Source organism: Myxocyprinus asiaticus, chromosome 45 (assembly GCF_019703515.2).
Source record: "Myxocyprinus asiaticus isolate MX2 ecotype Aquarium Trade chromosome 45, UBuf_Myxa_2, whole genome shotgun sequence".
In the NCBI taxonomy this organism is placed as follows: domain Eukaryota; kingdom Metazoa; phylum Chordata; class Actinopteri; order Cypriniformes; family Catostomidae; genus Myxocyprinus; species Myxocyprinus asiaticus.
The window spans coordinates 21,568,978-21,587,096 of record NC_059388.1 but is presented as its reverse complement, the minus strand read 5'-3'; the positions used below and the strand labels follow the sequence as shown (position 1 = coordinate 21,587,096).

General features: G+C 38.3%; 1 protein-coding gene across 1 annotated transcript in view; it reads left to right on the top strand.

Moving 5' to 3' along the window:
* The window catches only part of LOC127434934 (antigen WC1.1-like), a 65,783-nt gene extending 49,674 nt beyond the window's left edge, over nt 1–16,109 (top strand). The window contains exons 5-12 of the mRNA XM_051687984.1: nt 11,385–11,699; nt 11,902–12,105; nt 12,242–12,340; nt 13,271–13,330; nt 13,884–13,952; nt 14,075–14,137; nt 14,405–14,467; nt 16,050–16,109. Coding sequence (XP_051543944.1) covers nt 11,385–11,699; nt 11,902–12,105; nt 12,242–12,340; nt 13,271–13,330; nt 13,884–13,952; nt 14,075–14,137; nt 14,405–14,467; nt 16,050–16,099 — 923 coding nt within the window. The 3' untranslated portion in view covers nt 16,100–16,109. The remainder of the gene's footprint in view (nt 1–11,384; nt 11,700–11,901; nt 12,106–12,241; nt 12,341–13,270; nt 13,331–13,883; nt 13,953–14,074; nt 14,138–14,404; nt 14,468–16,049) is intronic.
* Nucleotides 16,110–18,119: the final 2,010 nt, after the last annotated feature.

Below are 18,119 nucleotides of genomic sequence, written 5' to 3'. Positions count from 1 at the left end.
CCATAGTACATAGTTTTTACACTTTTGATGAAATATTGTCCGAAACCAAAGAGTTTTAAGGAATCAAATATAAACTTATGGCTTACTGTATCAAAAGCTTTTCTAAAATCTAGAAAAAGTATTAAAGGGTCTCCATTTAGTAAATTGCTATATTGTACTAAATCAATAACTAAATTAATATTAGAGGAAATATGGCGTCCTTTCATGAATCCACATTGAGTTTCATCAATTATCTCATTTAAAGCATTTTTCATACATTTTGCAAAAACTGCTGCCATTATTTTATAATCATTATTTAGAAATGAGATAGGTCACCAATTTTCTAATAATAGGATAACTTTGTGAGGTTTAGGGATCAAGGTGATGACACTCTGTCTGAGTGATGTAGGTAAGGATCCCTTGTTGATGGCTTCTTCATATACCACTAACATAAATTTAGATATATCGTCTATAAATGGCGCTCAGAGCCAGACGGTTTTGGCTATCCAGATCATCAACTTATCTTTAGTGCTTTTTGCAAAATAAAAGTTTTGCTATGACAGTATTTTACAGAGTGGTTTCAAGTTTTTTTTTTATTTATTTTTTTAGATTTAACACATGACAAGTCGTTTCAAAGAGGATAGAAGCAAAACCCTACAGAGCGTTTTGGTCGCCATCTTGTCTCGACCCCCATTATGAGTAGTAAACGCCAGAGAATCGAGATGCTCCACTTATAATTATTTTTGTTTTGTGAAATCTTTCCTTGCAGGTAAGATTAACTCAACATATTGATAGTTAAAATGTTCATGAACACTTTTCATTAGTGTTTATGATGCGTTATATGCGTTTTGAGCACTAAAACATTATTATAATTACTCGTGAATACAACGTGGGTAGCCATAAGTTGAGCTCAGTACTTGAAACAAGTTGATTATTTTTCATATTGATGACAATATCTTGTGAAATGTGAGATTTATTTTGTCATTTTGTATATTGATAACTTAACTGAGTACTTGAGTGTAGAGTTAGTTATATTGCTACATGTGGAGTACCATCTTGAGTAAATAGCATATCCGCCATTTTAATGGAGCTTAGTGTATTCCAAACAAGATAATATGCCTGTTTATTAAAAAGGAATAGTGAAATGTGTAAGGTCAAGACTAAGAGGAAAATATATTGTCATTGTTTATTCAGAGTATATAATTTGTACTTTAACTGAGAAGTTATGGTGTTTTGAAATTGGTTTAACAGGGAAACTATAATATGACTGTTCAAATATGTTGTTATTATATTTGCTTTATTGTTACTGAGCAATATGTTTGTTTAAATGCTAAGAGAAAAGGATCTGTAAGTGAACTTATTTACATATTATTCTGGGAAATAACAGGAAAATGTTAACAGTATATGGAGAAAATGTTGTACTGTATTAAGAACACACTTAATACTGCAGGTGATGCAGTTACCAGTGGTAAATGCCAGAGAATCGAGATGTTCCACTTATAATTATTTTTGTATTGTGAAATCTTTCCTTGCAGAATCTTTTTATTAAATGTGCTGCATCTGAAAAGACGCCTGCTCTTTCTAGACATGTAACATATTTTGGGCGAGCCAGCCAGGAGAGGTAGAGTAGTGTGACGAAGACTACCTCTTCATCCAGAGACGAGCTTAGACATGGAGAACAGCCAGCACCTTCATGACCAAGTGAGTGCAAAACTGTGGCAGAGGTGGACCATCTGCAAGAGGTTTGCCGGTACCTGAAATGTGATGGTTCAGATGCTGATGGGCCCTCAAGTAATTCCAGATTGTTGCTCGTTAAGATGGCGGAAAGTGTGCTGGAAAAAATAGAGGCTGAGGATGAAAGTGAGTTTAGCCAGTACTTCAGAGATTTGCTCTCATTTATGAGTGAGGTAAGACAAGACCTTACTGATGTGGTGGTTACAGTGTGAGGGCTAGAAGAGAAGTCTCAGTTGCCCTCAAAGTAGACACAAAGAGAGTTACTGTAAGAGTGAATGGATGAAATCAGAAAGTCTGTTAAAAGTAACACAAAGTATGACAAGAATGCTGAACCAGTCCAGAAGCTGACTGAAGTGACTTTGAGAAGAGAGTTCAAGATTTGGTGGCAAATAGGAGAAAGTGAGCAAAAAGACAAATTGTCCTACCCTAGTCTAGTTCGCCAGATGGAAGTGGGACAAGAAAAGGGCCACTCAGAGACTGAAATAATCGAGGCTGTGAGCAGAGCTGTAACCCCAGGTCTGCCCCTGAGAGATATGTTGGAGATTAAGCATGGACTTACACTCCCACCATTGTACACAATCCTAAAGGTCCACTACAAAGTTGACAGCACAACTGTGTTGTACCACCAGCTCATAAATTTATCCCAAGAACCTAAAGAGTCAGTTCAGAACTTTGTCTTCAGGGCAATTGAATTCAAAGAGAAATTGCTATGGAACGCATTGGATGGTGATGACTGATATAGCAGAGATACCATCCAACATAAATTCCTTTCTTCAATTGAAACTGGACTGTTGAGTGACTCTCTGAAATTTCAGATCAAACCATACCTTAATACTATCAGGACAACAGATGAGGAGCTCACTGAAGTGGTGATTGAGGCTGCTAAGCTGGAAGGTGAAAGACAAGAGAAACTGAAAAGGCTCCATGCAGGTAAACCTCCCCGCATACATGAAGTCCGTACAGACCCGCAATCTGAGTACTCACCTGTCACAACTTCACAGTCAGCAAAAGAACATGGTAGTGCTGTGGCCATCCAAACTGTCAAGGGAAGGGAGGCAAAAGAATTCAAAGTTGCCAAAAATGAGATCCCAGACACTCAAAAGATCATGGAGGAACTCAGAGCTGAAATGAAAAAGATGATCATGGCAGCAATAGAGGCAAATAATATGACTACACAACCTAGATACAGAGAAGAACATCAGCGAGGCAGCAAGAAATGCATAGAGGAGCAAGTAGATTATTGTAGGGCTTTACTGGTTGTTTAGATCAGGGTTACTATCAGAAATAATTAATAATTATTTCTGTAGTTATTAATCAATATTTAAATTAATTGGATCTAACTCATTAAAACCTCATATAGGACTCCAGTAAATGTAGTGTGCTACGTTTAGGAGCAAGTTTGGTTATTAGCAATAATTAATAATTATCAAAGATAATTATTAATTATTAAAATCAATAGAACCTTGATGAGAATCAATGTTAGCTTTTTTTTTTTAATCCTTTAAAATCAACACTTATCAATTGTTAACATCGATGAAACATTAAAATTAACACTAGCTTATTGATCATTCTAATTCAATCAAAGATAATTATCAATTATCAAAAATCTATAGAATATTAATAAGGATTAACATTGACGGGGCACCACCCTGAAATCAGGGACTAATAACCGAATATTAAAACAGTCTCAATATTAGATTGTTTTCTTAGGAAAATCGACATCCGAAGAATATCGATTTTCGGGGAAAAAACAATGAATGAAGGTTTGAATCCGAGCACTGACATCCCGTCAGCATGACACAGGCGTATGCAAAACAAACCAAAACACTTCTCTTTGTAATATAAACGAAGTTTATTTATGCAGTAATATCAATTAATAATTAATACAATGCAGTCAATGAACTTCCGACTTACAACTACAAACTAAACAGTGATATGATTAGATATGGAAATAAAAATAATCCTAGAACACATAAGGTGTGTGTGTGTCAGTGTGGTTAGTGAGAGAGAGAGAGAGAGAGAGAGAGAGAGAGAGAGAGAGAGATTATTCAGTGACAGCCCGAAAGCTGATTTCGCGATAGCTGGAGATAAAGCAGCCGCGTTCATCACTCAGAGACGCGGTTTTACGAGCGAGGCTCGTAAAAGTCCCTTGTTATTTGACTCTTTAATGGATGAACTCAGTTGCTGTCTCACCCGCGATGGCGAAAATGCACAACAGTCCAATCTGGTTGGACCACAATACAGCAAAACAAATTCGTGATAATTAATACCCTGAGTATTAATAATGAGCGGACATGGCGATCCGTAAACTGTACAAAAAAAAAAAAAAACCTTGAAACACAAGAATAACACGCTATAATATTCTATCTCTGCCCAGACATAAACCTCTTACTTGAATCGCATGAGGACACAGGTAGAATGTGTTTTCCTCCGTCCTTTAACTTTGACCTTGTTCCTTGAGGCTCGGGTTTTTGACGGGAGCCGTTTCCTCGCGCTGTCGGCGGCCGGTACGGCTGTTGATTCTCAGAGGGCGGTACGGCTGTTGATTCTCGGCAGGCTGGCGGAGAACTCAGAAATGTCGACTTGATTGAAGATGGAAGAGAAATCTTTAATCTCTTCACTTCTGTAGGCCAACGGATGAAGATGCGAATTGCTCGGCGGTCTCCTTCGGATCCGTTAGAGTGTTTGGTTGAACACAGAGTAATCTCAACTCGTCCAGCGAGATGGAGATTGTATGGCTACAGTTTCAAGTCGGACATTACTTCCTTATGCCACGAGGTTACACCGGAGAGCAGCAAAAAGCTACGTCCGTATTCGGTGAACGAAGTCGCCGGAAGCCACTTTGGAAGCATTTCAGAATTATTTGAAGTCCTGATGATGTCATGTTTGAGGGATGTTCTGTGGTGTGCCTCATCCTATAGGAGTTGAGAGCTCGATCCTTTAGAGGGCAAGGCTTCATGGATCTGTAGTCTGTTTTGGACTCCCTTTGTTTGATTTTGGCGCGATGTTTATCAGTACAACATCTGACTTAGAAGGAGGGGGCTTGAGGAATGTTTTTTATGACTGTTAGGCCTGCCTTTGTCTTCTATCTGAATACATGAGGCCCAACATTATCAACACTGTTTTTAATGTGGCCAAACAGGCCACTTCTCATGTGGATGCAGAGTACAGAGCCCACACTCAGGAAACGGCCAGGGGCTACTGAGACAGGGCCATCAGTAGTCCTCCCTTAAGTGTCCCATTCCTTCTCACCTAGACTTCCTGTGAATGACGTGCAGGATAACCAGTCACCTCAGCTAGTCTCTCAAAATATTATTGCACTTAATTTGACCTCAGGAAATGCCACTACAAACCTCTAAACATTGAAGTACCTCCCACCTCAGCATGAATCTAAGCTCATAAATGTGATTGGAAAGCGATGTCTAGTCAACTGCTACCTTAATAATCAGCCAGTGGAGGCATTGTGGGACACTGGGGCACAAGCCAGCATTGTGAATGATGCCTGGTGACAACAGCATCTCCCAGACACCAATGTTCAACCCCTTGAAGAATTATTAGGAGAGGCAATGCTGACTGGCCTTGCTGCTAACAATACTGAAATCTCATTTATTGGTTAGGTGGAGACCAACTTTCAGTTAGATGGAGGACCATTCCCAACACCATTGTTGAAAGCGCACATTTTAGTCTCCAGTGACTCAGCGGTAGCTGAAGATCCAATAATTGGCTACAATGTCATTGAAGAGATTGTGAAAAGGACAGAAAACAGTGGGGCACAAGAAAAGAAAAATGCTTCGTACAATGAGTTCTGCATTCTCTATCATGCAGCGGGAGGCACACACTGTGATGAAACTCATACAAAACCCAGAGCAAGATGTGAACATTAGCATGGTGAAAACAGGAAGAAAGCTTGTGTACCTGCCTGCAAATCAGATCACAACGGTCATGGTTCATGCTCATGTCGGGTCACAATACCTGGGTCAGGAACTACTTTTTTCACCTGGTGAGTTAAACCCACTCCAAGAAGGCCTAGAACTAAATGAGGCACTTGTGAAAATCCCTGAAAGGCTCATCAAATATGTACCAATATCAATTTCCAACATAGCAAAAGTGAACATTACTCTTCACCAAAATCAGATCTTGGGTTACAGTCTGTGAAAACAGTCTACCCTGCTGCAGTCCAAACCACCGAGCCTGAGCACACTTCTGGTTAGGAAGCCCAAAACTGTAAATCAGTACCTGAAAAGACAAGAACGGTATCCTCCTGTGAATCTCGACCATCTCACCGAAGCCCAGCAAAAAGCTGTAAGAAAAGTACTGCGAGATGAAGGTCAAGCTTTTGCCTAAAATGATGGTGACATAGGTTACATTCCATCCCTTAAAATGCACATAACACTTCACGGCACCAGGCCAGTGCAGAAAACCTACATGTCTGTCCCAAAGCCCTTACATGATGAAGTAAAAGAATACTTGCAGGACTTGTTGAACAGAGGCTGGGTGACCCCTTCCGGATCTGCATACTCTTCTCCAGTAGGCTGTGTAATAAAAAAAAGATGGCAGCCTATGGTTATGCTGTGACTATCGTGGAATAAATCAAAAGTCAGTGCCTGATCGCCATCCTATTCCCAGAATACAAGACATGCTAGATGCACTGAGTGGAAACACATGGTTTTCTGTTCTGGATCAGGGCAAAGCATACCACCAGGGCTTCCTGGATGAGGAAAGCCAGCCACTAACAGCATTCATATCTCCATGGAGGCAGTACCAATGGGAATGGATTCCGTTTGGACTCAGTTCAGCACCCGCTGAGTTCCAAAGAAGCATGGAAAGCTGCTTGTTAGGCCTCAAAGACACAATCTGTCAACCATACTTAGATGACAACTTGGTCCATAGCAGTAGTTTTGAAGACCACTTGGCTCATGTCAGATTAGTGCTGCAGTGATACAAAGAGCATGGTATAAAACTTACCCCAAGAAAATGTGAGCTTTTCAAATGCAAAGTAAGGCAAAGATGGTGTCTGGTGAGGTACACTATGGACCCAACAGAGGTTGCACCTGTACAGGCCCTGAAGGAAAAGACACTGTCCACAGTGAGTTACCTTAGAAAGAAGATAGGATTCCTTTCATTTATCGCTCTTACATTCCCAACTTTTCCCGCATCGCATAGCCATTATACAAGTTACAACAAAACAAAGTGACTCAAGCGTACCAGAGACAGCATCCCAGAAACGCACGCCCACCAGAAGGCTATTTGTCATCATGTAATCACATTGAGCGGACTCTGTCCCATCAAGAGACTCTCAACTGCCTGATAGATTTCCTCTCAAAACCTCCGATCCTTGGTTTTCCTGACTTTACCCAGTCATTTGTTCTGCACTGTGAAGCGTCCCAGGAAGGTCTGGGTGCAGTATTGTACCAGCGCCAGAATGGAAAGATGGTAGTTATAGCCTATGGGTCCTGTACTTGTACTATGCCCCATCCTTTGTTGTCTATACTGACAACAATCCTCTAACCTATGTACTCACCACCACCAAGCTGAATGCCACAGGGCACAGATGAGTAGCACAGGTAGCTGACTTCAGCTTTTCCATGAAGTAAGAGCAATGCAGATGCGGATGGCCTGTCACGAATGCCTCTTGACATCAACAGGAACATGGAAGAGTGTACAGAACAAGTGCAGCCAGATGTTCTCAGTGCCTCAGTGGTGGTGGTGGAAAGTGAAAGTCCATCAAAAGGAACAGGGTTTGTCCACCTCAATGTCTTAAGTCTAGTGAAGGACAGCGATCAGAGTAACCTGGATCTACCTTTGACCCCAGCTCAGATTTGTGAAGCTCAGGAGAGTGACAGCATAATTAGAAGAGTCCTGACATACAAAAAAGAGAATCAACGACAGAGTAGAGAGGCAGTAAAAGCTGAAGATCCTAATGTGGCAATACAGTTGAAACAATGGTTCAAACTGTATGTGGATGAGGAGGGAGTGTTGTGTAGAAAAACCAGACAAAGAGAACAGTGGCTCCTTCCAAAGTCTTACCATTCATTGATCCAAAGAGAACTACACCAGAAAATGGGCCACCTGGGTGTAGAGAGAATGCTCTGTCTTATCTGAGACCATTTCTATTGACCAAGAATGCAGAGGGACGTGGAACAATTTGCCACAAAGGTATGTGAATGTCTGGAAAATGAAACAGCCAGCCAGACAAACTAGAACACCTTTAACCCCAATCCACACCACCTACCCATTTGAAATGGTCTCAATAGACTTTTTGCACTTGGAAACATGCAAGCAGGGCTTTGAATACATCTTTGTGGTAATGGATCATTTACCAGATTTGCACAGGCCTACGCAACCAGAGACAAAGCTGCCAAAACTGTCACAGAAAAGATTTTCAATGACTATGCCTTGAAATTTGGCTTCCCCTGCAAAATTCACCATGATTTGGGAAAATAATTTGACAAACTGATGACAAAATTGAAAGAACTCTGTGGAATCCTTGGATCACACACAACACCGTACCATCCACAAGGGGGAATGGGCAAGTGTAACGGTTTAATCGTACCTTGCTGTCCATGCTCCGTACACTTGCTGACAAAGAAAAGGTGGATTGGAAGAATTCCTTAGCTAAAGTGGTTCACGCCTACAATTGTACGTGGAATGAAGCAACGGAATTCTCCCCATTCTTCCTTCTCTTTGGAAGATCGCCCTGACTTCCGATTGATGTCCTCTTCAACCTAAAAACAGAGGAGGCTCACAGTACTTACCAGGACTATGTGGCGAGCTGGAAAAAAGAATGAATGAGGCATACCAGATTGCAGCAAGGACAGCCTCAAAAGAAGCAGCCTGTGGAAAAGCTCACTACGATCAAAAAATTCAAAGAAGAGACCTTCAGCCTGGCGACTGGGTTCTTATACGCAATGTGACTCCAAGGGGAGGCCCAGGAAAGATAAAGTCATACATGGAGGATCAGGTGCATGTGGTCAAGGAGAAAAAGCATGCTGACAGCCCTGTCCACGAAGTGAGGCCTGAGAGTGGCAAAGGTAGAAGCCGTGTTGTCCACAGATCTCCTCCTGCCTTGTTATTTCCTGCCCCTAGAAAAAGGAGAAAGTGTCAAACTACAACCAAAAATCTGTCAAAATGCAGCAAAAAAGAACAAAACTGAAAGAACTAAGAAAAGACTCCAGCTTTATCCTGAAAGTGATTCAGAGGAGGAGTACACTTTTAACTACCAATGGCAACGTAAGGACAGGGAAGCCGTGGGAAAGCACACAACTCTAAACCCCAGAGCACCAACATTCAAGCCTCTGTATGCCAAAAATTGAGAGACAACATTTGGCTTTAGAAGAGGATTTGCCCCTTTAGCCTCAGGAACATTCTGGTCATGACCCAAGTCATGACATTGAAATTGATAGTGACAATGGTGTGCCAGACAGTGGGTCTGAGAATGACTTGCCGCAACCTACGAGATACTATCCTAAGAGACAGAGGCAGAAACCAGTGGAATTCGCTTATGATACCTTAGGTAAACTTTCTTTAGTTCAAAGGGACTGTTCAGTAGAGACTCAGTTAATGCAGCAACCTGCCTCTAATGCTCATTTCTGGAGGCCTTGGAGCTTAATTGAGGGTTGCTAAAGGCTCATGTTGATGGACTGTTCAATACACTTCAAGTTCAATGAAAAATGATAAAGTTCCAGAATCCTTTTATTAAATGTGCTACATCTGAGAAGACACCTGCTCTTTCTAGACATTTAACAAAAGAAACACAGACATTGGACAACAGATAATTGGAAAAGAGTGTTATGGATTTTAAACCCATTGAGTTTTGTGGGATCAGCTAGACTGTAAGGTGCGTGAGAAGTGCCCGACAAGACAGCCACATCTATGGCAATTACTACAGGAAGCATGGGGTGAAATGTTACCTGGGCCCAGTTGTTCAAAAATTTTAAAAGATTTAGAAATCCCATGTTTTGCTATCCAGTATCAGGTAATCCATCTTACTTTTGTGCCGGTTTTTCAAAGCAACATTGGATCACCCTGATCCAGATACAAACTTTTCAAAATTACAAAATCCGGATTACCAGTGCACTAAATGGGACAACTTATCTCAATGTAGGCTACTAGCTATGTAAAGAACAACAGGCAGAATAACCAGTATGGTGTCACTTTAAGTGTTTTTTTTTTTTTGAGAGACAGAAAACAGCTCAATAAAACAATACAAATATCCTCTTCCATTTTCAATTTCTTTTAAACAGTCAGACCCCTCATCTGACCCAAAACAAATTAATAAAACAAACAAATATACATTATTTACAAATACATTGTGGATATATTGAACATGTCCCTCTCTGTGATAACAATTATGATGCACCTGAGACTGCTGAAGACCCAGACCAACCTCCGGCATTCTCTCAGAATGAGGGACTGACTGGATGTGCAATAAGGGATGCAGTTGTTAGAAACTACTTTTGACTGGGTCATCTCTGATGATTGTGTCATTGTAATTCATATACAGTGAAAATTACAGTTAAAATTTAATATATTATTTTTGTTTGATATTGACAGCTGTTTGGGGGATACTTTTATGGGGACGGAATCATTTATTTTTCTTTACTGTACTGAAAGGCTTAATAGGTGTCTACTAATGTCTACTTTATCACTGTAACGGTTAAACAAATTAAGTGCAAAATGTGAATAAATGTATATATACTACATGATACAAATGTATTATATGATCAATTTTAAAGTTTTATTACATTTTGTTTCTGAAATCCACCCTAAATCCACCCTTCTGCTGGGATCAGGATAATCCTGATTTTTTTTTGGGATCAAAGGTATCCCAATCCTACTAAAGTTCTGAAGGTTTGATCCAGATCAAACTAAGACTGGTTTACGTGATCTAATCCGATTTCAGAATCCTTTTTTTTTTTTTTTTTAACAACTCATTTTCAAGATTTGATCCAATCCGATAGTTGAAATCAGATCAGATTATTTCTGAACAACTGGGCCCTGAGTATCTGAACAAACTGACAGCTAAAATGCCAAGAATCTGCAAAGCTGTCATTGCTGCACGTGGTAATATTTTATTTGAACTCTGAAGTATTTGAAGAATTTCTGATTTTTTTTTTTTTTTCAAATTGTATTAGTAATTTTTCACATTATTAATGTCCTGATTATACATTGTGATCAGTTGAATGCCACTTTGGTGAATATTCTTTTTCTTTCCATAAAAGCAAAATCTGAACATTATTCCAAACTTTTGGCCGCCTGTGTGTGTGTGTGTGTGTGTGTGTGTGTATGTATGTGTGTGTATGTATGTGTGTGTGTGTGTGTATATATATATATATATATATATATATATATATATATATATATATATATATATATATATATATTTGCATAATGCATTAACTTATACCACAGTACTGTTGAATTATTGATTCTGATTGGTTGACAATTTACAAGGTGTTGATTTATATTGTGTAAATGCACAGCTTTGAAGTAGTTCTGGGCTTGTGGACCGCATTATAGTTCCATATTCCACATTCTTTTCAAATTGTTTCACAGTTTCACAGAACTTCATTCAGCTTTCAATAGCAAAAGAACCAGGAAGTGACTAAGACACTCAAACAAACAAATTAGAGAATTTTTAACAAACAGTTATGATTTTTTCAAAATTTTAGAGTATGTTCCTCTGAGACTGAGTGGAAGGAAGGGCCGGTGCTCTGGGAGACTGGAGGTGTATCATAACACTGTGTGGGGTTCAGTCTGTGTTGATCAGTGGGACATCAGGGATGCTCAGGTGGTCTGCAGGCAGCTGGGTTGTGGAGCAGCACTGAGTGCTGATGGGAATGCTGCCTTTGGTGCTGGTGAAGGTGTTGTGTGGCTGAACAGAGTCGAGTGCAGAGGGAATGAGATTCACCTGTGGGACTGTCTTCTCTCCCTGAATAACCACACTGACTGCTCACACAAAGAGGACGCTGGACTCACCTGTGAAGGTGATTTAAATATTGAGTGATTAGGTGATTGAGTGATGACATCACACATGCCGCTCTCAGAACAGTTAAAATCTGATTAGAGATACATTATGCCCCATACACGTAATTAGCGTTAAGTTTATTGTATTTATTTAAGCCCTTAATTTGCATGATTTAAATGTGATTTTAGCAACTAATTTTATGTGTATATTTACATCATCAGATTTGTCTGTCTCCACTACTCCTGGCCCTACAACATCAGCTTTTCCTCCAGTTTCACAGTCCTCACTGATCACTCATCCACAAACTCCTCCATCATCTTCTCTCTCCATCCCTCCAGTGGTTTTGATTGTACTGGGAGCTGTACTCTTACTGCTCTTACTGCCACTCATTATACTGATTCAGCAGAACAGAGTGATGAGGAGAGGTACGACAGATCACATACTGCAGTAGTTCATTTCTAACACAATGAAAACTAAATTGTGACTTTATTGTGTCTTATTCAGTGTGTCATCAGTCATGTGTTGTGAACTCACTGCAGGTTTGTTTGTCTTCACTCACAGCTCTTTCCAAGAGAAGACACAAGACTCAGACTGAAGCAGTTTATGAGGAGATTGATCACAGACTCATCACAAATAAAGATAAACACATCACTCAGAGAGGTCAGTCAGTCTGAAAGTATAGTGCCTGATTTGTAGAGATGAACAGAGAGGGACACTTCATTCAGAGAGGGGTGAGAGAATTGAAATGGATTTTTATAAACAAGGTTCAGTAGGAGCAAGGTCATTTAAAGGAATAGTTCACCCAAAAATTAAAATTTGCTGATAATTTACTCACCCTCAGGCCAGGAAAACAAAGAAAGAGTTTCTTTCTTCTTCAAAACAGAATTTAAGATTTTTAGGATTCCATTTCAGGCCTCCTCCTTTAAACAATGCAAGTGAATGTCCTCCATTTTTTGACGGTCCAAAATGCATATTTAGGGTGCATCAAAATAATCCACACAACAAATAAAGTTCTTCTGAAACCAAACGATTGATTATTTTTAGAATCAAAACAATACTTATATACTTTTTAACTACAAATGTTCACTTCCGTACATCTCTGTGACACGTGCTCATGAGAAGGATGACGTAAGCTCATTGGTAAGGTCACGCGTCATGTGGAGGAGGAGTCAGGAAGCGTGTGGGTGAACTATTCTTTTAATCTGACCAATCACATTGCTAGAGTAAGCATATATAAACAGCCGCTTACCTCTACATGGTGTCTAGTCTTCCGGCATCCCTCCGCCTCCCCTTTCTACTCCTATCAATTTACTATTATCTAGATGTCGAGGGGTATTTGTGCTCAGGTCAAGCCTCAAGCCCTTCACCCAGGACAGTGAGCCACAAACATCAACACTATCCTCTAAGCAGAATTACACTGACTTTCAAACTACTGAACTGATTAATAACAGATTTGCAGATCCATGTGTTTGAATTATATTAGAAGTTAATAAAGAGTCACTATTATGGTATGAGTTTGCATCTAAACAGTGTTGTGTGCTGATTTGTAATTGTGAACATGTTTCTGATGGTTCTGCTTTCTCATAACAGGAAGAGTCCTTTCTGAAGAACAGCATTCTGGGTATGAGGATGCTGATGAAATTCTTTCAGGTTAGAAGACTGAAGTGATGATGTTACATTTTGCTACATACAAACTTGTGCAATGAATTAAAACATTCACTTGCAAGTTAACATATGTTTCCTTTATATATACTTCAATATTTTGAAGAAAAAATTATCCTAATACACTTTAGATAATCCCCATATGTTGCTGTTTTATCGTATAAATTCTTCAATCATTGCAAATAGGATTTACATTAGGTTTTATAATGATATAGAATCCACAGAAACATAATTGTAATGTGAATATTTAATTTTTTAGCCGTTATTTATCATCAGTTTCAGTAAAACCATTGAATTTGAGCACATTAGTTATGTTCATTGTTACAAATATACAGTAGTATGATATAGAAAATACAGTGTTTGAATATGTCAAATTAAGTTTGACCTGAGAGATTATTTATTTATTTGTATTTTTTTTTTAGCTAAATCAGCAGTAGGAGACTCACCTGATTTTCACTTACAATTAATTAAACAACATTTTTGACCAGTGAGCTATAAACACAGTTTCTGTATATTACATCTTTGCTTTGAACACATTTAGAAGAGCAACAAGACACACCAGAGACCTACGATGATGCAATCACTGCTGGACTGAGACGTTGTGCCACAGGTTTGTTTATATCATTAAATTATTTTTAACAATATTTATGAAGGTATCTTTAATGTATATTTTACATACGTAATTATGTGGACTATTTACATCAATGGATGTATTTCTGTGTTTTGTTGTAGATGACATACCAGAAAACTATGATGACGTTGTGATCGTACGACAGTTCTCCAGTAATAAAACAGGTGTGTATTATACTGGATTATATTTTAGATTGTACAGTATTAGATTTTACCTGTCTAGATTGAAGCCCAGTACAGTGATTTAATTACAAATTATAGAAGCTAAATAAAGTATTGTATTATGTAGTACATTATAGTATATAGCAATGTTATACATATATAAAAATGTAAATTTGTGATGTCATCATTAGTATATTTCAAATACAAAGTGCAATGTGAGATTTTTTTTTTTTTTTTCATTTTCGTAATAATAGACACATTTGATTTTAGAGGGAGTTCAGGAGGAGTATGATGATGTGATGGATGTCAGTGAAGATGTGAGAAACCTGTTTGGTAGGTTATTGTAAACTGTTTTACGTAACACTCAGTGGCGGGCCATGCATTTAAACTCTAGGACTTCAGTGTGATTCATGTCATTAAGAAAACACAGTTTCACAATGAATAAGACACCCTATGCCTTTGGGCATCATACATTATGTCACAGTTAACCAGTAATAACAACTGACATTTTAAAAACACGTCCACGCACCAAAGCCAGAACTTGAAACAACACTTAATGCTCAAGCAAGCCAAATTTTAACTGCAGCATGACTGTTTTATGAAATGAACGTCTCCCGAACAGACATTCAAAATCATAATTTTTCATAAGAATCTACCAAGGAGGTCTATAATACCTGGAAAAATCAATCTAATAATATTTGCGATTTAAATGTTGCTGCAATACATTTCGTTTTGTCAGAGTGCATTCCATTCCCCAATATTCGGAAGATTACGTTTAAGGAAACAAAACTGCCTTTGTTAAACAAGCTTTAATATCATGTAATGTGGAAACAAACTCATTTATCGATATTAATTAATAAAGTGAAAGTTTATTACTTTGTATATCTCCCTGAGTGTCGACATGTTTGTGTGACATCATGCACCTGCATCTCTGCGAAATCAGAGTTGAGAATTTCTGCACGAGCCTACAAGTTGTAATTCTGACTTCAAGATGCATTCCATTGCACGTTTCCTAGTAGGAAGTCGGAAAATCCGACTTTCCGAGTTGAACGGAACACTGCACTACTTTTCAAAACTTGATCCGACACTGAATGCTCAAGCAGCCTAATTTACACTTAGAAAACTCCTGATGTTGCTTTAACAATGCAAAAAGCACTTGCCAATTTGCTTGAAGTTAAAATCAGTCCTCCTTTCCTGTTTAATAAATTAAGCAATCACACGGTCATGCAGAACATCTCGTGTTTTTAAATCCATAAGGATCTCTTTCTCAAAGGCATTACCAGCAGTGATGACAGCCGACTTGTCAGACAGCAACATCTTACGCTCTTCGCTTTCAAATTACATCACTTAAAGCGTGATTGCGTCACGCAAGGCCAACTTGAAGGCCTCGACCGGGATATATCCTAAAGATCACACCAAAAACAAATAAATCAATCTGACTGGCTGATGAATCTGACAATTTGACTTTAGTTGCCCATTCATTTGCACTGTTGAGGTATTCTGAAGAAATTCTGAAAGCCTGAGGGGGTGGAGCTCAAACTCACACGCTGCTTTGGGCATGCGATTTGTGAAACAGTTGTCACACTTTGCTTGAAAGCGTTGAGGAATAAATTCTGACTGGATAAACTTTTCGTTTTTTTCTATTGTTTGTAGATTAAGAGTGGAAAGCGATTAAAAAATACATAGGCAAAAGGTGATTGAGAATGAAAGTATGAAAAATATTTATTTATTTGGCATGTTAGGCCACCAGAGAAGGCTTTGCTAGCCCTGAGAATTCGTCACTGGTCACACTGAATAATTTAAGCTTAGTCTTTCTAATCATTGAAAAGCTAAATTGACTGCAAATATTGGTCTGTTTATTATGTTACTTTTATGTATGTATTGACATGAATTGGTTATTGTTCTCTAATAACAGACTATGATGATGTGGAGAAGGTGCCAGACAAACACAGAGGGACTGTTTAACTCAAGGAACAAACTCATAACTTCAAATCATTTTACTGCTTTTGGAGATGGTTCTGAAGATCTGATGTACTGTTAGGTTTTGTTGCAGTCCAGCAATGTTTTATATTCATTTCAGTCACTTATTTTTTTTACCTTTTATTTATTTATTTATTTATTTTTTTACTTTGAGAAAATCAATCAATATACTACAGTACTTAAAAATAAATATTTTTATATAAACAATTTACTGCATTATCAGTGTAAATTTACTTGTTTTTATATTTGCCAGAAACTTTGTATGACATAGTGTCATAGTATTTAAGTATTGTGTGCTATGTCAAATATATAGGATAGTCTGAGCCCTAAATGCTACTACTGACCAATCAGAATCAAGTAAAAGAGAGCAATTTAATTAACAAAAATATCTGATGGCAAAATGCTGGAATGTACCAATCAGAACTGGATGTTTAAGAGAGCCGTGTTATAACACTATATGCACTGTATATCAGCAGGTGTTGGATTCTGATGCTGTATAGAAGTGTTTTCTCATTACTGTATATCTGTATATCCAAATTCTACTGTAGGTTATGGGATTTTATCCCATTTGATGTGTGCTTGTGTATCCTCAATTAAGTGTCTATAGGGTGGAGGAGGCTGACAATTTTCAATTTTACAAAAAATACCTAACACTGAGCAATGATTTATCTTTCCATTTTAATTAAGGTGAAAATTGGGGTTTTATTCCATGGAAATCTTAAGGACAATGCTTAAACATCATGATTATTCTCACAATGAAATGTTTCTCTTACAACTGTGTCTCTAATCTAGTCTCATCTGTTGTGTTCAAAACTGACTTAAATGTTCCTTGTGCACTTAAATCGAAACTGTTGAATTGTTCTTTAATTGATGAACTACACATTGTTAGTTTGTTACTGCCACCCTCTGAAAGAAATTTGTTTTGCACACAAGAAAGGGAATGTAGAGTGCAAATTAGATCAGAGGTTCTAAACTTTTTTTCACTCCAAGGCCCCATTGACAAAGACTATATATGAGACCGACCCCCCCCCACCCCCAGAAAGTAACAGTCCTTTCTGCCATACTGTAAACAAGTTCGAATCATACATTGTGCTTTCAGTAAGTGTCTGTTCACTGATAAAACTTGTCTTTTAAACATGTGTATTTCAACATAATATTAGTTTTTAATTTTAGCAGAATGTTTTCATTAATTTTACAATGTAGACTTTAGACTGTTTATCAATTTAGAGTTGTTGTTCATAAGTTAGATATCAATGCTTCTATCTAATCTCTGCAGGTGTATGGCTTTGATGCTGTAGACTATATAATCGTGTTTTATATAAAGAGTGCTTTCTGTCTCCTGTAAGTCAAATGACTTTTTCACCCCTAAAATGGTGTGTGTGTGTGTGTGTGTGTGTGTGTGTGTGTGTGTGTGTGTGTGTGTGTGTGTGTGTGTGTGTGTAGCATCTTGATGGGTTGGGAGGACAAATTCTTATCCGCATTGACAGGTATGATATGGAGAAAATCAGAAATGCCTCTGATTTGTTTGAAGTTTGATGGTTTCCTGTAGGTAATAGTGAATGTGACTGAGGGTGTTGTCAGTCATGTAGGACCTCATGCTAAACTTGCCTGCTTGTCTCTTCCAAAAAAAAATTAGTGGATCACTGCAGCATGTTTATTGTGTGTGTGTGTGTGTGTGTGCAGATGAAGATTGTGAGAGAGAACACAGCAGATAAATATGATGATGTCATCACTGCTGGACTGAGACCAGATTATGAAACAGGTATTCATCTGTCATATCATTTTATGTTATAGAAATTTGTTTTGACTGCAGTTAGATGAATCTCTGAGTATTTTTAGGTGCAGATGACACCTGATTGCTATGAGGATGTCATCCCAATAGAACACATTACTGATACTAAAGCAGGTATGTTTATAAATACAGTATACTGTATATCACCCTTCAAACTGGAGCCCATTGTGGATGATATAAAGCTTTATTATTTATGTATTATATTTTATTTTT